The sequence below is a fragment of the Myxocyprinus asiaticus genome, chromosome 30 (assembly GCF_019703515.2).
Source record: "Myxocyprinus asiaticus isolate MX2 ecotype Aquarium Trade chromosome 30, UBuf_Myxa_2, whole genome shotgun sequence".
Lineage (NCBI taxonomy): Eukaryota > Metazoa > Chordata > Actinopteri > Cypriniformes > Catostomidae > Myxocyprinus > Myxocyprinus asiaticus.
This window is the reverse complement of record NC_059373.1, coordinates 11,046,037-11,073,154: the sequence shown is the minus strand read 5'-3', so window position 1 is coordinate 11,073,154 and position 27,118 is coordinate 11,046,037. Positions and strand designations below refer to the sequence as shown.

General features: G+C 35.8%; 1 protein-coding gene across 1 annotated transcript; it reads left to right on the top strand.

The window, feature by feature from the left end:
• Window positions 1–1,280: 1,280 nt before the first annotated feature.
• On the top strand, window positions 1,281–23,957 carry LOC127421029 (death-associated protein kinase 2-like). The gene is made up of 12 exons (XM_051663744.1): window positions 1,281–1,426; window positions 9,698–9,881; window positions 11,009–11,230; window positions 11,976–12,114; window positions 12,578–12,707; window positions 16,255–16,303; window positions 17,759–17,785; window positions 18,334–18,486; window positions 18,889–18,934; window positions 19,024–19,113; window positions 19,654–19,740; window positions 21,751–23,957. The coding sequence occupies exons 2-12, from the start codon at window positions 9,820–9,822 to the stop codon at window positions 21,829–21,831; spliced, it is 1,086 nt and encodes a 361-aa protein (XP_051519704.1). The 5' UTR covers window positions 1,281–1,426; window positions 9,698–9,819; the 3' UTR covers window positions 21,832–23,957.
• The last annotated feature ends 3,161 nt before the right edge of the window (window positions 23,958–27,118 follow it).

Sequence of the window (27,118 nt, the reverse complement as noted above, 5' to 3'; positions counted from 1 at the left end):
GGTTGTTAATATCAGAGACTCTATAAGAAACCCCTACTTATTTTGTTTTAGGCTGTCTATTTTGTTAGGTATCCACTCCTGAACACAAATTGGTATGTGTTTAGGCTAGTTGTATCTTTGTAGACTTTGTAGCTATGTTCAAACTCTGAATGTTGTTGATTAAAAAAAAAAAAAAAGAGGCTGTTGGGCCACGTGACCTGCTCACCACACAGGATGAGAGAGAACGACCACAATGAAGAAGAAAATAAAAAAAGAAAATAAAAAAAGTAATGACAAATGAAGTGTAGAAATAGTAAGAGCAGATACTGTATTGCCCAGCTACACCTACACATATTGTAGGTGTTGCTGTGTAGGTGTTGCTAGGCAATACAGAATCTGCTCTTAATTTCTTTATTTCTGAGGATTAATGCAACAACTGCTTCTAATATATAGAGAGAAGGTCTCCCTATTTCACTCTTGATCTCCTTTTGTTTCTCTCATTTTTCTCTTTCATTTAATCCTATATGATAATGTCCTCTAAGCAAGGATGTAACCACATTTTCAGGATTGGGGGGAACCAATGTCCCACTCAATATCTATGGTGGTTACGGCCCTTCCTCTAAGTAAAAACAAATATATGTAGTTATATCAAATTAATTATATTTTTAATAACAAATGTTCACATTGGATCTTGAATTTCATGTCTATGAGTAGCCTATTTATTTCATTTTTATGTCTGTTTTAAACTTTCTTTTATTATTATTATTATTATTACTATTTATATAAAATCCTAAAGTTGAAACTTTAAACCTAAATCTTTGATATCATAATATTTTCATGTATGGTTTTGGCATTAAATGGCATTAAAATGACTAACAGGACAGTTACACAATACATCCACTAGGTGGCATCAACACAATAGAATTGATGTTAAAATTCGCTGGCACGCTATAGACTGAATTTATTCGTCATTTCCATGCGTTTTGTTCTCTGTATGCGTGAGAAACGTTCTGTCAATGCGTTCCTTTCCATCTGATTCATAAAAGCCTGTTTTCAAAAATGCGTTGGTTAAGATAGGCTTATAAACTTCCGTCCACCTGTTTGACTTGTCTACTCTCACACTTTGTCTGCAATGTAATTGTCATCTTCACAAATGCTCCTAAAGCTACGTTTCTCCTTTATCTTTTGCTGCAGGAATGAATCATTCCAGAGTGAATCTCACAAAGCTGCAGAGTGTTAGCTACCTGTGATACATCCAGCCCCCCCTCTTCTTGTTCACAGGAGGCGTGCACTGCACTGGCATGGTCAAAACCAGCGTTTCCTGATTTCAGCAAGTGCGCGTCCGCGGCGAGCGGAGGTCCACAGGAAACACCACACGTACAGCAGACAAAACGCAGGCTTCATGGCGGCTTCGAGCGGTAATAAACCGGCTGTTCCTCCCTGCCAGGTACGTTACATAAACAAGTCATGAGGTTCCAATACATTTCACATGGAATACACTATATGACATTAAAAAGCATATTTGCCCATATCGCAGTGCATTTGAGAAGTTGTACTATAAGGAAATGGACCTTCCTTTCAACATTGCATCGTTGTGTCGAGGTGATCGTTAGGGGGTTTTGGAGTTTTTAATGTAGGTGCGTAAAGTGCGCTTGTGGTGGGACAGTAAATAGACGCGACGCGCAAGAATGAGGCACGAACAAGTTTCCACACGCAGGTTTCAGTCGCTTTCAGTGTAGGATGACCAGAGATATTTGACATGCTAATATTTAAGTTATAGTGCTTTCGATTTATTCGGTGTGGGATTTATTATTGAGCATGCAAAGAAAAAATGTTCTGCAAAAAATAAGCGTTTTCTTGATATATATATTATTATTTTATTTATTTTTTTTCCAGTAAAATATCTAAACATCCTCACAAGATATATTTACTTAACAGCTAAAATGACATTAGATATTTTGTTTTCACATAAACCTACCTAAATTAAATTTACGCTTAAAAAAAAAAAAAAAAAACCGAAAAGTTCAGACCCTGAATTCTGATTGGTTGATCAGCATTCAAATCCAGCATTGTAAAATGACTATAAACGCACACCTGTCATGGCACATAATGTATTAATGCGCCAAATTCCTGTATGTTACATTGCAACACAAACAGTCTACAGTTTGAAAAATGCACTGTATTCCTTGGCGGAAGAATGGTTTATTCAGATTATTATTATTAATAATACATTGAACTGCTTATTAAAAATTGGTGTCTTTATCATATTGCTTTTTATGCCGTTTTATAAAAGCACTAATTCGCTCAAATCCTTTTTCCAGTGATTTTACAACACTTTAAAAATACTTAACCCTGTTTTTAAGATTTAAGCATTTCAATTTCATGACAAGATTCCATGAAATTGAATTCAGTAATCTTTAGCAAAATTAATATTGATGAAACTTGAATAAATGTCAGTTTTATTAAAGGGATAGTTCACCCAAAAATGTCATCATTTACTCCAAGGGCGTAGGTTTGCTTTGGAAGTTGGGAGGGACATATTATCAGGCTAATATTCGAAATGTTGGTATTAAGAAAATGCGGTCAGTCAGTCTGGTAATATAGGCAAAATAACATTATTTCTTGATATAACATGTCTCATTTCCTATTTCTTTGCCTCACCGTATTAAATATTATCCAGACTTTTTTGGTTTAGAACCGACAGTGGCTGCATGATACGGAGGGGCAATGCCATATGCAGTAAACATGATTGATAATGTAGCAGCGATATGCAATGCGACAAACATAAGATGAATGTATCAAAATCAAGTTTGTTTTCAACAAGATTTACAGTGCATCGAGAAAATTGTATCATGAAGTGACATTCTGTAAGCTGTTATTCAGCATTAAACAAATGAAAATCTAAACAAACGGTGGGCTAAAATAAAAAGTTATATGTGCAAAGTGTCAAAGATAAAAAATGATGGGGAGAATGGAGCATTCGAGTCTCTCACACGTCAAGTCATTTTTATTTGTATAGCGCTTTTCACAACACACATCGTTTCAAAGCAGCTTTACAGAAAATCATGCTTTAACAGACAATGAAACTGTAATGTCTATAAAGTCTTAGACTCATCATTGTGTAGTTTGATTAAATATGACTGTAAATTGTGTATTAAAAATAATTAAATAATAATAACTGTATTTAGAAACCCAGTGAACAAGCCGAAGGCGACTGTGGCAAGGAACTCCAAACTCCATTAGATGTTGTTTAATGGAGAAAAAAACCTTGGGAGAAACCAGGCTCACTGTGGGGGCCAGTTCCCCTCTGGCTAAAGAGCATGAATATAATGTCAATATTAGTTATTTATGTGCAGTGCAGGTCATGGTTTAAAATAAGTAAACTAAGTAAATGTTAAGGGTTTAAACAAACATGCCAATATTGTCACAGAAACACACACATACCAGAAGCATATGTTCTGCTCCTTACATCTTTATAAACCTGGGTTAATGCATGAAAAATGTTTCACCGCAAGTTAATCTGCGATATCCTGCAGCACAACTGACTCTACCATTCTTAATTTGGGATGGCAATAATTTCTTCGTCCAGTTATACTTGCGTTTTAAATCCTGCACGTTTATTCCACCTCATTATCTGACAGTGAGTCGCTCAAATTCAAATGTGTCTTCCTCAAGCAGGCATACAAGCAGAATCCTCCTTTGGGCCATATGCAGAACTCTTTTTTTTGTTTTTTGTTTTTTACTTTTTACTTAGACAGAAATCAAAACTATGCTTGTTTAAATATATTAATTTCAAGGGTGGGACCTAAGATACAAAAAGTTATATATACATCCTGAACAGCGCTGAGAAAATTAACAGGTGCTATGTGATGCTGTTTATGTGCTGCTTCAACTGATGTCTGATGTGGTTTTTGCTTGGGGACTTGCTATTGACTGTTGTGTTTCCATAAGTAATGAGGTCAGTCTGTGCAGGTTTTGGGGACTATTTGGGGTTGTTATTCATTAACATTTCAAAGTAATATTTAAAAATAATTAAAATCATAGTTATATTTCAAATTCTGTTTAATGTTAATCATGTCATTTTATGTTATGACAAGGGTTGCTCTTTTTAGTTACCTTGGGTGAGAATGGTATCCCTTGTTCAAGGTTATTCAAGACTTTCTCACTGTTTGTTTTACAGATATTTATTGTGCACAATACAGTGATATTTCATTGTGATTTCGCCCTCGCCTGGTTGTTCCGTTCTGGTTTGTGTTTGCATAGAAGTATTCTGTATGTGGCGTTAATGTCTAAATAGTGGTCGTGACATTTCCGATTTTCTGAAAGTTGGTCGGGACATGTCCCTGCCATCCCTACCTAAATCTACGCCTACGATTTACTCACCCTCATGCCATCCCAGATGTGTGTGACTTTCTTTCTTCAGCAGAATACAAACATTTTATTTTATTACAAACATAATATTTTTAGAAGAATATCTAAGCTCTGTTGGTCCATACAATTCAAGTAAATAGTGACCAGAATTGTGAAGGTCCAAAAATTAAATAAAGAAAACATAGAAGTAATCCATAAGACTCCAGCGGTTAAATCCATATGTTCAGAAGCGATACAATAGGTGTGGGTGAGAAACAGATAAAAATTTAAGTCAATTTTTTTTAACTCTATATCTCCACTTTCTCCACTGAATGTCACATGTGGTGCCTGTTTAGTTTCACTTCTGAAAGGTAAAGTTAAAGTGGAGATTTAGAGCAAAAAAGGACTTAAACATTGTTCTGTTTCTCACACTTGATTTAAACGCTGGAGTCTTATGGATTACTTTTATGTTTCCTTTATGTGATTTTTGAGGCTATAAAAGTCTGATCACCATTCACTTGCATTGTATGGACCTACAGAGCTGAGATATTCTTCTAAAAATCTTTGTTTGTGTTCTACTGAAGAAAAAAATTCATACACATCTGGGATGGCATGAGGGTCAGTAAATGATGAGAATTTTCATTTTTGGGTGAATTATCCCTTTAATTAATTTTGTTAAAGATGCTCAATTCAATTGTTATGAAATTGAAATGCGTAAATTAAAAAAATAGGCTAATATAAATATATATATATATATATATATATATATATATATATATATATATATATATATATATATATGTATATATATATATATATATATATAATTTTTTTAAATTATTTTAGTTTTTGAGTAAATGGCCCCACATTCTTTATTGCTTTCTTTGCCAGTGCGATGAGAAAAATAAACTTGTTTTCTTTTGAAATAAGTTTATTTTTCTTACCCCATTTTCAAATAGTTTTTACTTGTTTTAAATATAAACCTCACTAAATGTACTGAGTTCTGTGAAAACAAGACTTAATATTATGTCACTTTTCTTGTCAATTAAATACATATCTTGTTAAAATTAATAAAACAAAAAAAAAAAATTTTTTTTGCAGTGTGATACAAAAACTGTGACTTTAAACATTCACTTTCACTCATTCACTTTCAAGATCGTTGAGGTTGCTTGTCAGTGTATTTAGCTGTAAGTTTCAAGACTTTTAGCAGTGTCTGTCCCTAATTTTACAAACTTTGCAATGAAAGGGCCAAATGGCCAAATTGGTGGTTGTGATTTTTTAGTAGTTATCACTGGATGATTTAACTCCCAGGGTCTGGTTAGATAATGACCCGGGCCTTTTGGGTGGGCAGCTAGATCTAATCTTCCTTCCAAATTTAGGGTTTTCATACAACAAGAAATGCAAATTTTGTTTGTCCATGTTTGGTTTACAGCACTCTAATTTGAGTAACTGAAAGCTACAAGGTGTTACTGATTAGATGTATAGTTTAGCAAAAGGTGAGACATTTTACACTGCGCTAATCAACACGTTTTCCTAAATTAATTTTCAGGAAATAGGGTGTGATTGCTATAGTGTGATAGTAGACCATGAACCATTGACTTTGGTTAGGCAGATTACTCGTTAGCCTTAATGTTTAGTTATCCTGCAACAATGTCTTAATAGCAATTAGAACAATTTAAATATAAATGAAAAAAAAAAAAGTGGTACATTATCCATTGTTTGTATTATTTAAAAACTTTTGCATAATGTAAAGTTGAGTTCGAACATCATCATGTGGGTCACTCTTGTTTGCTTGGTGGGTTTTCCTGAGAGCTCATTTGGTAGATAAAAGAACAGCATTGTTTCAAATTTGTTTTGCTTTACTCCATCCTCACTCCATTCATTTCTCCTTGTCCATTTTGTTCTCGGTTGTTCAGCACCACCTGGCCAATCTCCTTTGTTGTTTTTCTAATTTGTATGATGTTGCAGAGGAAAGCCTGAAGCTCTGGGGACAATGATCCTAATTAAGATTATTTAATTAACATTAATTTGGGTTTAGGAACGTTGGGAATATGTTCCTATGTCCAGGCAGGCAATACTGAGGTTTAAGAATTGTTCTTGATGTTTAATCTTTCATCCTGGATAGAATGGAATGAAGGCAGACACTTCTGAAATTTCACACACCCAAACCCTGAGGCTGTCAGGCACATTTGACTCCGTTAAATTTACACAAGAAAATAGCTGATGTGAGATAAGAAGATTAGTTGTATCCAGCAGTATATCAGCATGCACAGCATTTACAGAACAAATTCCTCCATCCATCATGTATTTATATTCTGCTGTATGGCATTGAAAGAGATATGAATATTCATTTGTACAGTATATAAAGCCACTTTTCAGGTTTAAGCTTAACCGTTATATTGGTTGTACTACATTTAAACAATTGATATGAAATACAATCAAAATGCATGCAGAAACGGATTGTTCCGCCTAGTTTCACTAGATCTGAATATGTAATTTGACACAGCTGAGTGGGTGTTGCTCCACTGAAGCAAAGGGGGAGTTTTTGTTTTAGAGTGAACACTATTGTTCTGCTCTGTGGCTTCTTTTCTGGTATGTTACTGTAGGAAGCTTAAGTGAGATGGGTGGGGTGTTATTTTGGAAAATAATTGTTGATCAATGCAGGCTTTCCATGTTTATTCCATTCCCTCTAAACCCAATTGACATGCACTCTAAACACATTTTGACAGTCCAACCTACTTTCTAACCCTTATGTTGGTACTACTACAGAGTATGATAGAGCAATGCAAATAGATTCAAAAGAGGCATATGAGCTTGTGAGGTGTGATTGTATGTGTCTAGTGTGTGTGTGTGTGTGTGTGTGTGTGTGTGTGTGTGTGTGCTCTAGATACAAATGTTTGATTGCATTTGTGATGATGTTGTGTAAAATAACTTTTTCAAAAGACAAACCCTTTCTTGTTCTTTCTCTATTTTCAGCCAGGGACTAAAAACGAAATGTTTTTCATTTCAGTTCTTTCTGAGCAAAAAACATATTTTTTCATTCCAGTTCAGAAGTTCTGCAGCCTGCTTTCCAAATGGCAACCGATTAGAACAAAATAAAATAACGGTTAATAATGTTCTTTTTAAAGTGACAGTTCTCTGCGCTAAGGGGTGGGTAAAATACCAGTTGCAGTGTTGCCAGATCAGCATAGAAATCATAACAAGCATACAATTAATTAACAGTTAAGTATAATTTTAATTAAAGATCTGCTTCTCAGTCAAAACCTGACAGCATCAAATCTGTATTAATGTATCATGTCTTACAATAATTCAGTGAGGTCTTGGAAACAACTGAGAAATGTACTTTTTACCTCATATAATGTTTTCTTTGTATGTGGATTAGCCGTGCATGTACAGTATATGTAGTAATTATACATAGTTGTTAAAAAGGTTTTCATTCACAGAATTCGACATCCACAATGGACAATTAGGCAAAGAAATATGTGATGATAAGTTTCCTTCAGGGTCAAAGCACATGTTTAATTTTTTCGGGCAACATGAAGTGGTGTAGTTCCAAAAAATTTAATGATAAACCCTTTGGCCTTTTGTTTCATGAAAAGTATTATCAGAACGAAATTAACCGGTTGTAGCTGGTTACCAGCATTTAAAAATAAAAGTTTAGGGGTCTGGGTAGCTCAGCAAGTAAAGACACAGACTACCACCCCTGGAGTCACGAGTTCAAATCCAGGGCATGCTGAGTGACTCCAGCCAGGTCTCCTAAGTAACCAAATTGGCCCAGTTGCTAGGGAGGGTAGAGTCACGTGGGGTAACCTCCTCATGGTCGCTATAATGTGGTTCGCTCTCGGTGGGGCATGTGGTGAGTTGTGTGTGGATGCGGCGGAGAATAGCGTGTTATGTCTCCACAGCAATGCACTCAACAAGCCACATGATAAAATGCGCAGATTGACAGTCTCAGATGTGGAGGCAACTGAGATTTGTCATCTGTCACCCGGATTGAGGCAAGTCACTATGCCACCACGAGGACTTAGAGCACATTGGGAATTGGGGAGAAAAAAGGGGAGAAAAAAATAAATAAAAAAATAAAGTTTTCACTCCGGAACAATTGAAAATCACTTTGTTCCGGTTTTCGGTTACGTTCTGCTAAAAATTTTCGTTTTCATTTCTTGAACCATTTTAGTCCCTGTTTTCAACACAAAGTGCTGAACTCAATGATTGGCTTCTCCAGACACTGTCCAAAACCTGTTGATACTCCAGATCAGACATTTTCTATGCAATATTACCACAAGAGTTATGTAAAAAGATAAAAAAAGAAAAAGTGCAAATTATATACAGTTTTATAATTGACCTACATGTGCATGTAATTTTTTGGATTATTAAACATTCACCTGCAGACAGAAATGATTTGTCCAGTTTGTATGCAAATCTGATAAACTGCCATTTTCATTTGCTTTCAATTTCAAGTCCTTCATGCTCACAACGTTAACATTGTGTCGCTTAATCACTTTAACAAAAAAATCCTGCATTGATACAATGTGAAAAATGAGCTTGCAGTATAAAACCCTTCCATTGGATGAATTTGTTTACAGATGTTTTGTTTGTTTATGGTCCAAAAATAATGTGATTATTAAGGCGGAATGTTGTTATATGCCTAGATGCCTTTAACCAGAAAACCCAAATGTCATATGCCTTTTACCTGTAAATTTCAAATGGAACTGGAACGTTCACACTCCATAAATAACCTCTCTTTGGTGTTTCCCAGTATATCCACCCAACTCCTTTTCATTTATTTTCTTCCTCCCCTCACTTTTCCTAGTAACAAGTTGTTTTAATCATTCAAAATAAATGACAGAACTACAACTGAATGTGGGAAATGGGCTCATTATTCAAGAATGTATAAATGTAACTATGAGAGGATGACTGAGTTCTATTTGGCAGTTTGTCACAGTATTTCATCATGCGATGAAGTTTGTCCAAACTTGGCTGGAGTTCAAAGGATTGGCTTGTTTACTTGCTAGATCTTATAATGCGACATTCCTTCACATGGTTGTAGTTTCGGGGACATCAGGGGAATTTAGATTCCAGATGTTGTTTCTTAGGCAACTCAAATGGTTTCCAGATCCCTCCTTTTCTGTTCCCTGCTAATTTAGTCAATTGTTTTGGACTAAACTAGCTTTGTTTGTGGGAAAAAAATGTGCTGCCACAGCAGTCTTTAGAAAGTCATAAAATAGTTATAATTCCAAATGGTGATGCGAGGAAAGTTCAGTGCTGAAATGAATGTTTTATTCAAATTTGGATGTTTTTTAGGGAACATAGTGTACAAAGGCCAATTGGAGATGCCCACTAACTTCTACCATCTTCTGTGTTGCAGGTGTGGACCTAATTCTAAACCTAGAATGAGCACTATACAATAGCTTGCTTTTAAACATTTGTGGACAGAGGACAGCGGTGAGAGAGAGAGAGAGAGAGAGAGAAAGAGAGAAAGAGGACACCATGGCTGTCTTCAAGCTGGAAAATGTTGAAGACCTTTATGAGATTGGAGATGTTTTGGGAAGGTAAAGAGATTTTAAAAATGTATACATTTTTAGATTTATTTTTATAAATAATTATTATTTTCTTACAAAACTGTTCTGTGGAGGTTCTGTCGTACAATGATGGTATCAAATAGTGATACCATAGTTCTTTGATATACAGTATATTAAGCACTGAATAAATACAATCTTTATATATCATTTACATGATATTTACATGGTACTCCAAGGCACTGAAAAGAATACTGTAGTAGTATGAAAAAAAAAAGCATACTTTTTATTTGTAAGTGTTCAAAACACAATGGAAATGAATTTTGGTTTGGTGATTCTAATGACTTAATTTTTAGATGCAAATTAACCATAATAAAAGAAAATGTTTAGTAAAATAAAATGTTGACTACAATACATTATTATTAGGTTAAGAAGTAAAAAATCTACATGCCCCATATGTACTTTGCATTGTGCAGCTGTATTCTATGTACAGTTTATACTTTATGTATACTATATTTATATATATCTAATCAATCAATTGTGTGGCAGCAGTGTAATGTATAAAATCATGCAGATATGGGTCAGGAGCTTTAGTTAATGATCACATTTCACATTCAACAGTCTCTAGAGTGTATAGAGAATGGTGTGAAAACAAAAAACATTCTCTTTACACTCTAGAGATTGTTGTGCGTGAAAATATCTGGAGATCAGCAGTTACAGAAATACTCAAACCAGCCCATCTGGCACCAACAATCATGCCATGGTCTAAATCACTGAGATCACATTTTTTCCCCATTCTGATGGTTGATGTGAACATTAACTGAAGCTCCTGATCCATATCTGCATGATTTTATACATTACACTGCTGCCACACGATTGGCTGATTAGATAATCGCATGAATAAGTAAATGTACAGGTATATCTAATAAAGTGGCCAGTGAGTGAGTATATACAGTATATATATATAAATACTAAAATGCAACTAAGCGTTTTTTTTTACTTAATAAAATTGGGCAATAAAATTAACATGGTTTGTACAGGTTTTTTCCATTTCATAGACCCTTTGTAGTTTAATGACTTGTACTACTCAGTTTGTTGGTTTAAAGTTCTTACCTTAACTTTACACTAATCTCCATTCATGCTATCTATCGCCGCCCCAGTGGTCACTTTGGGCAGGTGCGTGAGGTGCGGGAGCGAGCCACTGGTGTTCTCTGGGCGGGGAAGTTCCTGAAACTGAAGCGCGGTGCAGGAAGCAGGCTGGGCCTGGAGAGGAAGAGTGTGGAGAAGGAAGTGGAGATCCTCCAGGGCCTCCAACATCAGAGCATCATGGCCCTCAAAGATGTTTTCGAGAGCAGGGCGGAGGTGGTCCTCATTGTTGAGCTGTGAGTGTGTGTGTCAGAGACACATAAGGAGAAATTAAAAAAGGGTAGAGGAACCACACATAAGTGAAGGTTTTGAGAGATATTGTACGAGGAGGAGAATGGTCTATGAGAGATCTCATTTAAAGCGGGCTAGTTTTGTGTGTATATATATATATATATATATATATATATATATATATATATATATATATATATATTTTTTTTTTTACCATTGTCTGAAGACTTGAATAATCAGTATAATATTACTGAAACTTTATTGGAAGTCTTTAACATTTCTCATAACTCTGACTGGTGATTTGCTGTTCACAATGATCTTTCTCATAACAATTACATTTATGCATTTGACAGATGCTTTTATCCAAGGTGACTTACAGTGCATTCAGGGTGTACATTTTATCAGTTTGTGTGTTTCCTGGGAATCAACCCCATGATCTTAGCATTGCTAGCGCAATGCTCTATCAGTTGAGCTACAGGAGCTGCTTCTGTCATCACAGTTACCTAAATCAAACCTCTTTAGGTAACTTTTAAAGGGATAGTTCACCCTAAAATGAAAGTTGTCTCATCATTTATGAGTAAATGACTAAAGAATTTTCATTTTTGGGTGAACTATCCCTTTAAAAAAGAAACAAGTGTAAAATTTGATTTCTTTCGCTACTTTGTCTGCATTCCTCATTAAATCACTACTGCTATTTGTTCATGTATGGCTCATTCTTCTGTCTGGTCCACGTTGTATTTTTGTCTACAGCATAAAGGGTGGCGAACTCTTTGATTTCATCGCTGAGAAGGAAAACCTCACTGAGACAGATGCCATTGAGTTCTTAAAACAGATTCTAGAAGGCGTGAGCTACATGCACAAAAAAAACATTGGTCACTTTGACCTGAAGGTAGGACAAAAGTTTTGCTTGTTTCCAAGCATCCAACTAAACTAGACTAAAAGGTCTTTGCTCAGAATTCTTTTGAGGTGAAACCAACAGCTGAACAGTTTGTGTCCTTTAAAAGTAAATTTTTACTCTACATGTTGTTATCTGGCTACTTCCTATGAAGATATTTGTGAGGTACTTTTCTCACAAAATGTCAGGCTGTCACCTCTGACCAATGTTAAGAAGCCACTTCCTGAAGTATTCCCACAACTTCATTCCCAAGAATGTTTCTATATGAATTAGAATTTGGTCATGTATACATCACGGAAATGCCTTTCCATGACTTATCTGGAATATCCGGTAGTTTATTTATTCATATTATCTGTAATATTTATTTATATCTGTGCCATCAACATTTTTCTTTCAGGTAATTTGTCGATACCACAATGATATTGACCAAATAACCGTCATTTATGTTTTTCTTCAGCCGGAAAACATCATGTTGTCGGACAAGCACGCTCCCAATCCAGACATCAAAATCATTGATTTCGGCATGGCCCATCGCTTCATTCAAGGGGAAGAGTACAAGAGCTTGGGAGGAACCCCCCAGTACATTGGTGAGTGATGCAGACTTATTATAATGGCACTCTGTATAATTCAAGCAAGAACATTTTCCATCCATATGAAAGCAACAAGTATGAAACGACAAACTCATCCAAGTCATTATATTCCTTTTGATTCCTCTTTGATTTGAATTTTCAAGCAGGAACAAACTTTTCTTGACATGATAACAACAGTATATGGAACGATGTTCGAAAACTGTATTGCACGTCTCTTGATGTTACACAACTACTAAGCATTTGATGTCTTAAGTAACAGCAAGAACATAATAAAATCATACCTAATAATAGTACACGCATTCTTCTTAATTATAACAAATAAAAATGCACTAAAATAATAATTTAACAGTACTTTAACATTCGCATATTTGCATATTGTTATATGGCTCTTACACTTATGATCAAAATATCAAGTCTGATATTTAAAGCTGATGTGTACAGTGTTGCAGTGTACTTTTTTCTATGTTAAAATTCTTTGGCTTAATATGCAGAATCAAATATAAGTAAACCACATCAAATTTGATTTCACCTAAAAGTGTGACTCTGTGGCATTACCAAATCATTCGGGCACAGCAACATTGGCTTGACCAATGGCGTGTGTTTGGGGCAGGACTATCTGTTTGGACAACCAATGGGAGATGGGGGAGTTTTATGTAATCTGTTTTATAATAGGGCACAACAGTGCCCACCCACTTATTCAGCCGTCTGGGTTCCGGACGTATTTTTTTTTCTGTTCATTTTTTGCATTTTGCATAAGAGTTATAAGCCATGAACAAAACCAACCAACTCTGAGGTTAATAACAACATTACAAACTTAGTTTTGAGGCAAATAATTATTAAAAAATCGGACAAAAAGACAAATGTACAAGACTGTTTACTTACCTTCTTTCATGAGGGCATGAACTACAATCCCATGAAGCATTGCGAAGCATAGAAACAATGTATTTTACATTTATAGTAAAATATTCTGATATGTACAAATATATACGTTTTAGGGTGAAGGGGGACCAACTTGTTTGTGTCATTGACAGTGCGTTATTGGAGTTGTCGGTCGCTCCAGGGCTCATTTCACGGGCTTATTTGGCCTCGGTGCTCTGATTGGTGAAGCTTTCTCTGCTGGACCATGGGTAATGTAGTTGTTCACCAGGAATTCCGCTATTAAACATGGTTTTTAAACAATGAAGTCGAAATAATGCAGAATGATGGCTTCAACAGAAGCACATACTATTGATGAACAGCCACGGTACTTATGATAGGTCTGTCTTTAAAGGTTTATAAGTTATCGTAAAAAGTCCATTCGTCTATGGGGAAAAAATTAAAGGGATTTTTAATTCCGAAATCAGACTGTTGCGCTCTGTTCCATTTGGTAACGCTAATGCCACAGAAATTACACACTTGAGGCTTTAAAGAGCAAAAGTCTTGCAGGCAAACCAGAGGGTGTTTATGTGTGAATTTGTGTTTCTGTTAGTGCAACATTTCTGCTTCAACACTTTGTGGCCTGAGTTTCTCTGTCTCCTGTTTTATGCTTCTGCTTATTCGACACCTGCTCAGGGCTCTGCATGTGTTATTTCCTTGCCTTTAGCCATTTTTAGTGGCAGGCTGTCTCTTCCTGTGAACAGGAACAGAACAGTACTTTTGGTACAAGTCAAAAATAAATTTTTTGTGGAAAACAACATTATGCCACAAATGCTGTCATTTGAGCTTAACTTGAATTGAACCCGGAATATTCCTTTAACTAGCAAAGGCAAAAAGGTGATAAGAAATGGTGAAAAACATGTGACCAATTACAGGACCTAAGATACTGTATATTTTCCCCCTATACTTTCATGCAGATTTTAACATAAAATCTAGATGTTTATAAAAAATTAAAAAAAGTTCAGGGATACATTATGCGTCAACTATCGACACACTTTTTCTCCTTAAAATGTGTACTTGCAGTCTCCGGACAAGGCAGTCAAAAGCAGTTTGCTGATATTAAGCAGACGCTTTTCCCAAAGTGGCCTACTTCACGTATCAATAAGAACAGACCTTCTGGAACAACTAGGTGTTAAGTGCTTTTCTAAGGACATACAGTGATAGGCTGAATTGTGATCTTAATAACTTGTTCCTGAGTTACTCCAACTTGTAGCTGAACCAACTTCTCAAAGCTGCCAAAATGCCCAATACCTGTATGACTTTCATTCATAAATGGAGATATTTTTCATATTGAACATAATCAAATAAGTTTTGAGAGCTGTGGTTGTGATTTTCTGTAATAATTACTTAAATGTTGGCCTGATCATCACACAACACTCCTGAATGGCTTCAGAATATAGCACTAGAGTCGTATGGACTTCTTTTATTATGCTTTGTTGGTCCTTTTGGAGCTTGAAAGCCCCCAGTCATTGTATGCTTTGGCTATACTGAAAAGAATGGTTTGGATATTCTGGAAAACAACTCTTGCACTGAAGAGAGAAAGTCATATGGGTTTGGACATGAGGGTGAGTAAATGACAGATTTTATTTATTTATTTTTTTTAAGTGAACTATCCTTTTAAATGATTTTGGTTAGAGAGCATCTGCTAAGAACAGAAAACAATTAACAACAACAGAGAGTGCCTTCATCTCATTGCAGAGGAGGCAGTCTGTCTGCTAGTCAGCAACATTACACCAACAAAAAAATCTTGCTGAATTTGTGTCAGCTTAAACTGATGCTTTGTTCATATGAAACTGTGCTGAACAGAGCACAATGGGTCATAATAGGACATGAAAAATAGCAGCTGGTCTAAAAGAATGCCCTATGTGGTGTCATTTTGACCATTTGAAATCTCAAAAACGTTTGGGCCAAGGCTGTCCAGAACTTTGATTTTGATTAATGCATTTAAATGAGAATTTTATTGGAACCAGCAGTAGAGTTAACTTGGGAGACTTTAAATGTAATATTTGCTAGACTTAAAGGGATAGTTCATCCAAAATGGAAAATTCCAAATCCTTTTTTTACTCTAAATATCCACTTTAAATTTCACTGTCAGATGTGAAGGTGAAACTAAACAGGCACCACATGTGACTTTCATGTGTAAAAGTGAAAGTGGAGATTTAGAGCAAAAAATTGTCTTACATTTTTATCTGTTTCTCACTCACACCTATTATATCACTTCTGAAGATATGGATTTAACCACTGGAGTCTTGTGGATTGCTTCTATGTTTCTTTTATGTGATTTTTGGAGCTACAAATGTCTGATCACCATTCACTTGCATTGTATGGACCTACAGAGCTGAAATATTCTTCTAAAAATCTTTGTGTTCTACTAAAGAAAGAAAGTCACACACAATGGCATGAGGGTGAGCCAATGATGAGATAACTGGTGAACTATCCCTTTAAGAAGGATAAAACATTTTTTTCCATACAATGAAAGTGAAAAGTGACTGAGGTTAACATTCTGACAAACCTTTCCTTTTGTGTTCCAAGGATGTTTGGAATAACATGAGGGTGAGTTAATGATGACAGAATGTTCATTTTGGGTGAACTATTCCTTAAATGCTTCCTTTATTTCTTTCAATCATAGCCCCTGAGATCATCAACTACGAGCCCCTTGGTACAGCTGCAGATATGTGGTAAGTCTTACCTGTTTCAAATTAGTAACACAGATGCACACATACACACATGCAAAATAAATGTGTTAAAATGCATCCAGGAGTTTTTAGGCATGCTGAGTCCTGACTCTTCATCTACTGACTTTGCTGGGTGCTTGTATAAGTGTTTGCACATGTCCCAGTATGTGCACGTATTTGTGAAATATAGAAACCCCTTTGTACTTCATAATATGCTTGACATCATTATCAGAGTGCAAACTATTGTGTCTTACAATTACAATTACTATTTAACTATTACTACTTTTAAAAAAGCAAACGCTAATGTCTCAAGTGTGAAAACTGCTCATGTCTGGTAAGCATTATACATGTTCAGTTTACATTCATTACATAGCATTCCTGTAGCTCCTGTAACTGGAAGTGCATATGATCCTGGGTTTGATTACCAGAGAACACATAAACTGAAAAACAAATGATGAATAAAAATGCTTGCTAAATAAATGCCTTAAAATTTCTATGGCATAATATAAAACAAAACTAAAGAAGTAGATCCGCACACTTTTATATTATTCGCTTTTATTAATTAAAAACAATAGCTATGTTTAAAGCTAAATTATCTGCCTGGCGAAGATCATTTAGATTGAAACGTGGCTTTTGTTTTTAATCAACAAAAGGGAATAATATAACAGTGTGCGGATCTACTTCTTCAGTTTTGTTTTAATGCTTTTTGCCTTGATTGGGCATCTGTTGAAGAAGTGTTGGATGTGGGTGCATTTCTCTTAATTAATAATTTTAAGATTCACGCATTTCAATTTCATAACAAAATTGAGTATTCTTTAACTAAATAACATTTTAAAAACCTCAATATTTTAAGTATTATTAATAACATTTTGTAAAAGACAACACAATTCAATTTGTTGGATTTTCTTATGAAACTGAAATGCATAAATCTTAAAAATAAAAAAGTCTCAGTCAAATCTTTGATCTAACAACTTGTGCAAAAATGCTTGAAATTAGTTTTGTAGAAAAATCTTCACAAGAAAGTCTTAGAAAAGTGTTGATTTGGATGATTTGGACCTAAGAGAAATTAATTTCCGAGCCTGTAATGTAAAATGCATGTAAAAGTGTAAAGTCATAAAAAATCATGGAAATTTCTATAGGTGGCTTTTCTAGTTACGCAAATTATTTCCCCAGCTAGGAATCGCTCTTTGTGAGAGTGTGTGTGGAGTATAACAACATCAGTCAGTCTGTCCTGTAAGGATTTTATTGGATACATTTGTACACTAATGAGCACAATTGTTCAAATGTATTAATTGAAAACATTAATACCTGACATACAAAGGATAATCCAGAATTTGCCTCAGCAGTTGCCATAAACGACTGGAAATGTCATGTAAATTTATTAGTCAAAAAGTTATTTCAGAAAAGTTATGTATGAAGAGTGATAGTGATTCTTGTGATTTTTTTTGTTTTTTTCAGGAGCATTGGTGTCATAACTTACATCCTGTAAGTATTCTTTCTTTGCTCCTCTCACCATAAGATCAAACCCCTGAAAGGCAAATCCTTTAAGAGCTACTCCCTAACCGAAAGTCCTGCTTCAGATATTCAGATTTAAACTGGGCCGTAAATGACCTCAGCAACAAAACCTCCCTTTGACAAGCAATGTTCTTTCTCAAGTTTATGAGTCAGGCCCCATGGGATGAGATAAAGTATGCCATGAATGAATTCTGCAAGATATTGTGCAGATACCCAACACAATTTTATTGGCCTTACGCTTTTTTTTTCCTCTTAATAAAACGGCAGTCTCTCTCTGAAGCATTAATATTTTTTCACATTGTGTAATCACAAAAATAATTTTTTAAACAGTGGTACATTAGTAATAGTAATTCTATTTTTTTCTGTTTTATATTGTACTCAACAGCTGGAGATATTTAAACTGCCCTTGTTTATGAAAGGCTTATATATGCAGTTTAATTCCTTTCTAGTTTCTCCAGGCAACAAAATATTTGCTTCCAAGTAAAACATTTGTTATTCATTTATATTTACGCCATCAGTTTGAGCGGCCTATCCCCGTTCCAAGGGGAGACCGATGAAGAGACTCTGAGGAACATTGTGGCAATGAACTACGAGTTTGAGCCTCACTACTTCAGCCAAACCAGCAACATGGCCAAAGACTTCATCCAGAAACTACTAGTTAAAGATCAAAGGTAACAAGTATTGGATACAGTATATTTGTGTAACCTGGATTGTAAATTGAGGAAATAAAAGGAAAGTCTCGCAAGTTTCGGAAACTTTTGGAAGCAAGTTTTCTGCGTTTCATATAGTTTCCAAAAAGTTTGAAATCAAACTTATAACTTATAATGGATTTATTATGGAAAAAAGTTTGTTTTGTTTTTTGTAGAAAATATGATTGCTTACATGTGTACAGTTTTTCAAATTCCTCTGCTCTGTAGGCTCTTGTTGAATCATGCAAACTGTATTTCAGTTTCAAACAGCCTTTTGAATGTTTAACTCTGCATGATTCATCTAACTTTTGTATAATGAACTATTTTTGTGGGTTATATAACTCCATGTAACTTTATTTAATATAATGTTGTGCATTTATCTAGTGAAAGGATGACAGCAGATGAATGCCTCATTCACCCCTGGATTAAGGTGATACGCATAAACTAATTATTTGGCTATTTTTATGTTCTCATTAAGATCATCTTAGTAATTGTTTTCTGCCTTCATTTCTCTTTTAGCCTCTCAATAGAACTCAAATGGCCAAGAGGAACCGCTCCTCCATCAACATGAAGAACTTTAAGCAGTTCAATGCGAGGAGGAAATGGAAGGTTGGTGTTTGTGTGTTAATTGTTGCCACTGTGAGTTGTGTCAGCATGGTCAGGTTAACTTGCTTTTGGCTTAAGTGTATGAACACTTAATACTATAGACCTAAAGCTACACCCAACTTTCTCTGTCTCTGACAGTCTAGCTTTTTGCTCTGTCTTTCTCCTTCAATCAACTAGATCTGCCCCTCCTTTATAAGCTTATACCAGATTAAACCAGTTTTGCATCTTTCTTTATATTTGACTTTTATTTCTGCATTCAGTGCCTTTTTACATTAAGTGTCAACCACTTGTTTGCACAATGTCTTTTAAGTGTACTAACCGGTTGCTAACATTACCTCAACTGCGATTACTCACTTTCTGAACCAAACAGACTTATGAGTAAATAGAGACACCTGCTGTACATTAGCAACACTTGATTCACTTTTGTTAGCCTATTATGATGCCCCCTTGTCTTTCTCAGTTTGTCTTTAACTGTGCGAATTGTGTAAATGTTCAATCTAATAATTTTGCAAATCTTGTTTATCTTCTCGCCTCACACTTTAGATGTCCTTTAACATGGTTTCGGCATGTAATCGATTTTGTCGACTGCAGTTATTGTGTAAGGCCCGTGGTACCGAACAACAAGAACTGGTAGGAATATATTTTACCTGAATAGACACTAGCTTTTCATGATATAATTACTTTGATAAAAGTTGCTTTATTAAGAACATTTAATGTCTGCTGTTGGTTACTTAGAGAATTGTAACTCATCTCTGAATCTCTAAACAAAAATGCAAAAATTGCAAACAGCTATGAAATTACAATGGAAGTCTATGGGGCAAGAAAAAACAAGACTTTACCATTATTCGTGTGATAAAATTGCTTAATAACCTTGTACTTTACACCGATCAGCCACAACATTAAAACCACCTGCCTAATATTGTGTAGGTCCCCCTCGTGCTGCCAAAACAGCGCCAATCCGCATCTCAGAATAGCATTCTGAGATCATATTCTTCTCACCACAATTGTACAGAGCGGAGCAGAGTTACCGTAGACCTTTTCAGTTCGAACCAGTCTGGCCATTTTCTGTTGGCATCTCTCTTAAACAAGGCCTTTCCATCCACAGAACTGCCCCTCACTGTTTTTTTTTTTGTTTTTGGCACCATTCTGAGTAAACTCTAGAGACGTTTGTGTGTGAAAATCCCAGGAGATTAGCAGTTACAGAAATACTCAAACCAGCCCGTCTGGCACCAACAATCATCCATATGATTATCTAATCAGCCAATCGTGTGGCAGCAGTGCAGTGCATAAAATCATGCAGATACGGGTCAGGAGCTTCAGTTAATGTTCACATCAACCATCAGAATGAGGAAAAAATGTGATCTCAGTGATTTGGACCGTGGCATGATTGTTGGTGCCAGACGGGCTGGTTTGAGTATTTCTGTAACTGCTGATCTCCTGGGATTTTCACACAAAACAGTATCTAGAATTTACTCAGAATGGTGCCAAAAACAAAAAACATCCAGTGAGCGGCAGTTCTGTGGATGGAAATGCCTTGTTGATGAGAGAGATCAACAGAGAATGGCCAGACTGTTTTGAACTGACAAAGTCTACGGTAACTCAGATAATCGCTCTGTACAATTGTGGTGAGAAGAATATCGTCTCAGAATGCTATTCTGAGATGCGGGTTGGCGCTGTTTTGGCGGCACACAATATTAGGGCAGGTGGTTTTAATGTTGTGGCTGATAGGCATATGTTAAAATGTATATCCATTCCACAGCTGTCACAAACATGTTAAAGGTATAGTTCACCTAAAAATGAAAATTCTCTCATCATTTACTCACCCTCATGCCATCCCAGATGTGTATGACTTTCTTTCTTCTGCAGAACACAAAGGAAGATTTTTAGAACTATATCTCAGCTCTGTGGGTCCAATGCAAGTGAATGGTGGCCAGAACTTTGAAGGTCCAAAAAGCACATAAAGGCAGCATAAAAGTAATCCATACAACTCCAGTGATTTAATCCATGTCTTCAGAAGCTATATGATAGCTTTGGGTGAGAATCAGATATTTTTGTCCTTTTTTACTATAAATCTCCACTTTCATTTTCAAATTCTTCTTTTGTTTTTGGCCATTCTCATTCTACATGCATATCGCCACCCACTGGGCAAGAAGGAGAATTTATAGTATAGTAGTAAAGGACTTAAATATTGATCTCTTTCTCACCCACACCTATCATATCGCTTCAAAAGGCATGGATTAAACCACTGGAGTCGTATGGATTTTGGGCGAACTAAATCGGCAAAGTCTGTAACTTTCACATGATATGCGCAAGGATACCTGAAAGATAAAGTGCTGTTTACACTGAGAAAATCCATAACCAGACATAATAAGTTCCTGCTACAATTATGATTTAGACAACTGTACAGCTTAAATAACACATTTTTGCTTGATTTAACAAACTGGGGAAATTGTTTTCTGTGGTGACAGACAATATATGCCAGATACTGCCTTCAGAACTACAAAAAAATAAAGCTGTACTGAACCACAATATTTCTTCAGTATAGTTCAATCTAATTGAACTTAATGGTTTCATATACTACTGTAGACACTATCTGTCTGCAATATAAATTCCTTTATATTTCTGTTGTTTTCCAATCAGAGGGACTGTGAGAGCGATCAAGAGGACACAGGGACAAAACCTGCCTCCCTGTTACGCCGGCGTCTTAGTAGCAACTCATAAACATCGCCGGTAGAGTGAGACAAAAGCTACAAGCATCTCCCTTTTAAAAGGATGCAGTGCTTTGTGCCGCCTGTAGGGGGAGACAGGGCGCACTCCATCCGCAATTCAAGGGAATACTTCCCCTCAAGGCCTTGAACCTGCGATTGCCCAACCACCAGCTACATATTTAGTCACAGTGGATGACGTCATTTTAAAGAAGGACGGGGCCCTGATATCACCGTGGTATTCTCCAAACTGATATGCAAGCATGTTCATAGAGTTCTACCTCTGACAGACTTTTTGATGCTTCTACCTGAAATGCTCTTGGTAGGAGGGTCAGGTCTCTTGAAGGATGTACCTATAACCAGGGCCATAACCACCACAGACAACCCCCCCCCCCCCATATTCATAATAGTGGTCCACTTAAATGGGTTTTTCCATGGTTGATTATTAAATTATTACATTTTGTACCCCCAATCCTGAAAATGTGGTTACATCATTGCCTATAACATTTACAATTCTCCTCAAACTATTCTTTAAAAACTGTATATATATATAGTTACCTCAGAGCCAATTTGGTGTTTTATTGTTTGTTTGCTACTTTAATGTGTAACACAGTCAATATGTCACATGGTGTCATTTTATTACTGCTTTTATGTTTACGTCAAAACCCAAAGCATACCAAAATGTTGAAAGACGACTTAAATAGTCTGGACTTTTTTAGTCAGGCTTCTGGGCTGAGTGCCTTAACCCTCATATCTTCTCAAATACAATATGTAAACCAGTGCATTTTATCCATCCTGGATCAGGCTACCAGAGACCTTACCCACTAATATTGTTACAATACTCTGTAATACTGCCTCATATACGGCTACAAAATGTATTTTGTTTTAGAGACTTAGATTTTGTGAGAACGAGTTGCCTTTTTATCTGTTTGGCTGAATTGTTGTTGAAATATTGTGAAAGTGAATATTCTGTACCCATGTATTCTTTAGTATGGAGCCCCTGAGAGGACAGGTTGGGATTTTTTTTTTTTTCTGAAATAGTTTTGCTTTTAATTCGGAAACACGGTTTTACTGTAGTAATATTGCAGACTGCAGTAACCATAGTTTTTGGCAGAAATCATAGTTTAACAATAGTAATGTTGTAGTAATCATGACTTTTGTTTTTTTTTTTTTTTTTTTTTTTTGTGGCTGAAACCATGGTTTTAATACAGTATACATTCAAATAGTAACCATGGTTTTACTTCAGTTACCACAGTTAAACTATGGTATATGTAGTAAATACCATAGTAAGCACAAAATTATCATTTTTGTTACCATAATTTTGGTTTTCCTGTATTATTATTATGGTTTCTCCATGAACATCATGGTTAAAATATGGTTACTGTCGTAAAACATGGTAAATTTATTGCGAGGACATGCAAAAATGTTGCGAGGGAATACATACATTGCGAGGGCACACAGAACTTATTGCGAGGGAATGCTAAATATTGCGAGGCTAATCAGTCTTATTGCGAGGGAATGCAAGAGTTATTGCGAGTGCCTGACAAGTTTACTATTTAGTGGCCTACTTCAGTGAGGTCAACGCTGAGGATTGATGCTATCAATTTATGACACCTACAAACAGCTGTTGTAAATTGTTATGACACCTGTTTTGACAATGTATTGACACATACTGTTTATATATATATATTATATTATATATATACACTACCGGTCAAAAGTTTTGAAACACTTACTCATTCTTTATTATAATATTTTTTTTTTTTTTTTTTTTTTCACATTTTAGAATAATAGTAAAGTCATCAAAACTATGGAATAACATAAATGGAACTATGAGAATTATGTTGTGACTAAACAAAATCCAAAATAAATCAAAACTGTGTTATATTTTAGCATCTTCAAAGTAGTCACCCTTTGCCTAGAATCTGAAGACATGTACTCTTGACATTTTCTCAACCAACTTCTTGAGGTATCACCCTGGGATGCTTTTTAAACAGTATTGAAGGAGTTCCCATCTATGTTGGGCACTTATTGGCTGCTTTTCTTTATTATTTGGTCCAAGTCATCCATTTCAAAAACTTTTTTGTTTTTTTATTAAATTTTAGTTTTATAATGAAATAAATTAATATGGTGGCACAATTATATTTTTGTCTACAAAACTAATTTCAAACATTTAAGCATACACCTTCAGATCAAAAGATTTTTAAGATCATGAGAAACATTTCAGTCACGTGTTTCAACATTTTTACCGATAGTGTGTATATATATATATATATATATATATATATATATATATATATACAGGTGCATCTCAATAAATTAGAATATCGTGGAAAAGTTCATTTATTTCAGTAATTCAACTCAAATTGTGAAACTCGTGTATTAAATAAATTCAATGCACACAGACTGAAGTAGTTTAAGTCTTTGGTTCTTTTAATTGTGATGATTTTGTCTCACATTTAACAAAAACCCACCAATTCACTATCTCAAAAAATTAGAATACATCATAAGACCAATAAAAAAAACATTTTTAGTGAATTGTTGGCCTTCTGGAAAGTATGTTCATTTACTGTATATGTACTCAATACTTGGTAGCTGCTCCTTTTGCTTTAATTACTGCCTCAATTCGGCGTGGCATGGAGGTGATCAGTTTGTGGCACTGCTGAGGTGGTATGGAAGCCCAGGTTTCTTTGACAGTGGCCTTCAGCTCATCTGCATTTTTTGGTCTCTTGTTTCTCATTTTCCTCTTGACAATACCCCATAGATTCTCTATGGGGTTCAGGTCTGGTGAGTTTACTGGCCAGTCAAGCACACCAACACCATGGTCATTTAACCAACTTTTGGTGCTTTTGGCAGTGTGGGCAGGTGCCAAATCCTGCTGGAAAATGAAATCAGCATCTTTAAAAAGCTGGTCAGCAGAAGGAAGCATGAAGTGCTCCAAAATTTCTTGGTAAACGGGTGCAGTGACTTTGGTTTTCAAAAAACACAATGGACCAACACCAGCAGATGACATTGCACCCCAAATCATCACAGACTGTGGAAACTTAACACTGGACTTCAAGCAACTTGGGCTATGAGCTTCTCCACCCTTCCTCCAGACTCTAGGACCTTGGTTTCCAAATGAAATACAAAACTTGCTCTCATCTGAAAAGAGGACTTTGGAACACTGGGAAACAGTCCAGTTCTTCTTCTCCTTAGCCCAGGTAAGACGCCTTTGACGTTGTCTGTGGTTCAGGAGTGGCTTAACAAGAGGAATACGACAACTGTAGCCAAATTCCTTGACACGTCTGTGTGTGGTGGCTCTTGATGCCTTGACCCCAGCCTCAGTCCATTCCTTGTGAAGTTCACCCAAATTCTTGAATCGATTTTGCTTGACAATCATAAGGCTGCGATTCTCTCAGTTGGTTGTGCATCTTTTTCTTCCACACTTTTTCCTTCCACTCAACTTTCTGTTAACATGCTTGGATACAGCACTCTGTGAACAGCCAGCTTCTTTGGCAATGAATGTTTGTGGCTTACCCTCCTTGTGAAGGGTGTCAATGATTGTCTTCTGGATAACTGTCAGATCAGCAGTCTTCCCCATGATTGTGTAGCCTAGTGAACCAAACTGAGAGACCATTTTGAAGGCTCAGGAAACCTTTGCAGGTGTTTTGAGTTGATTAGCTGATTGGCATGTCACCATATTCTAATTTTTTGAGATAGTGAATTGGTGGGTTTTTGTTAAATGTGAGCTAAAATCATCACAATTAAAAGAACCAAAGACTTAAACTACTTCAGTCTGTGTGCATTGAATTTATTTAATACACGAGTTTCACAATTTGAGTTGAATTACTGAAATAAATGAACTTTTCCACGACATTCTAATTTATTGAGATGCACCTGTATATATACAACTTTACTCATATAGTAGTCCAATAGAGATTTAATCTGAAGAGCCACTTTGGCAATGGCACCATTGATGCAGTGTTAAGTTTTATGTAAAACTGCTTGAACTAGACACTAATTGTTTCCTTCACCGTCAGGGTTGCAGGCAAGTATATTACCTTGTATTGTTGATAGTGCTGACATTGTTTTTTTATGAGAAAAAGAAATATTTTATATAGAAATTAGTGGTTTTTAAAAGGATACATGTCTTCCTTGTAGGTCTGTAATTACTGTTCAGTTTGAGAAGTCTTCCATTATCCAGACATTACAACATTTTACCCTCTTACTCTCTTTCACTTATAGTACTTGTAATGTGAGTATCGCACAATTGTCTGTTGTACAACTCCAATTCCAAAAAAGTTGGGACAGCATGAAAAATGCTACTAAAAACAAAAAGTAGTGATTTGTAAATTATATTCACCCTTTGCTATATTGAAAGCACTACAACTACACATTATATGATGTTTTAACTTGTGAATTTCTTTTATTTTTTTATGTACAGTAATTTCAAATCAGATGATTGCAACACACTCCAAAAAAGTTGAGACGGGCAATTTAAGACTAATAACAATTTGATGAGTTAAAATAACAAGGTGATGTGAAACAGGAGATGTTAAACAGGTGAGGCAATCATGTCATAGTATATAAGGAGCCTCCAAAAACAGCCTTATCCTTCAAGAGCAAGGATCGTTCGAGACTTGTCAATTTGCCAATAGATGCTTCAGCAAATAATCCAACACTTTGAGAACAATGTTCCCCAAAGACAAATTGGAAGGATTTGGGGCATTTCACCCTCTACAGTGCAAAATATAATTAAAAGAATCAAGGAATCTGGTCAAATCTCGGTGCGTAAAGGGCATGACAATAACCACTTCTGAATGCTCGTGATTTCTGATCCCTCAGACGTCACTGTCTTAAAAAACGGCATTCATCTGTAATGGATATCATGAACAATGGCTTGGGATAACTTTAGTAAACCTTTGTTAGTCAACACCATTTACGCTGCATCCACAGATGCAAGTTAAGACTTTACTGTGCAAAGCAGAAGCCATACATCAACACTGTCCAGAAGCGCCACTGAATTCTCTGGGCTCGGTCTCATCTTAGATGGAAAGTAGAACAATAGAACCATGTTTTTTTGGTCTGATGAGTCCACATTTCAAATCGTTTTTGAAAAACACAGCCGTCATGTTCTCTGGGCCAAAGAGGAAAAGGACCATCCAAGCTGTTATCAGCATCAGGTACGAAAGTCAGTGTCTGTATGGGCCAGGGGTGTGTCAGTGCCCATGGCATGGGTAACTCGCACATCTGTGAGGGCACCATTAATGCAGACAGATATGTACAAATTTTGGAGCAGCATATACTGTCATCCAGCATCG

Coding starts and splice junctions, on each gene's coding strand:
- LOC127421029 (XM_051663744.1), top strand. CDS start 9,820: ATGGCTGTCTTCAAGCTGGAAAATGTTGAAGACCTTTATGAGATTGGA. Junction 12,708..16,254: donor AGGAACCCCCCAGTACATTG/GTGAGTGATGCA, acceptor TTTCAATCATAG/CCCCTGAGATCATCAACTAC. Junction 16,304..17,758: donor GGTACAGCTGCAGATATGTG/GTAAGTCTTACC, acceptor TGTTTTTTTCAG/GAGCATTGGTGTCATAACTT.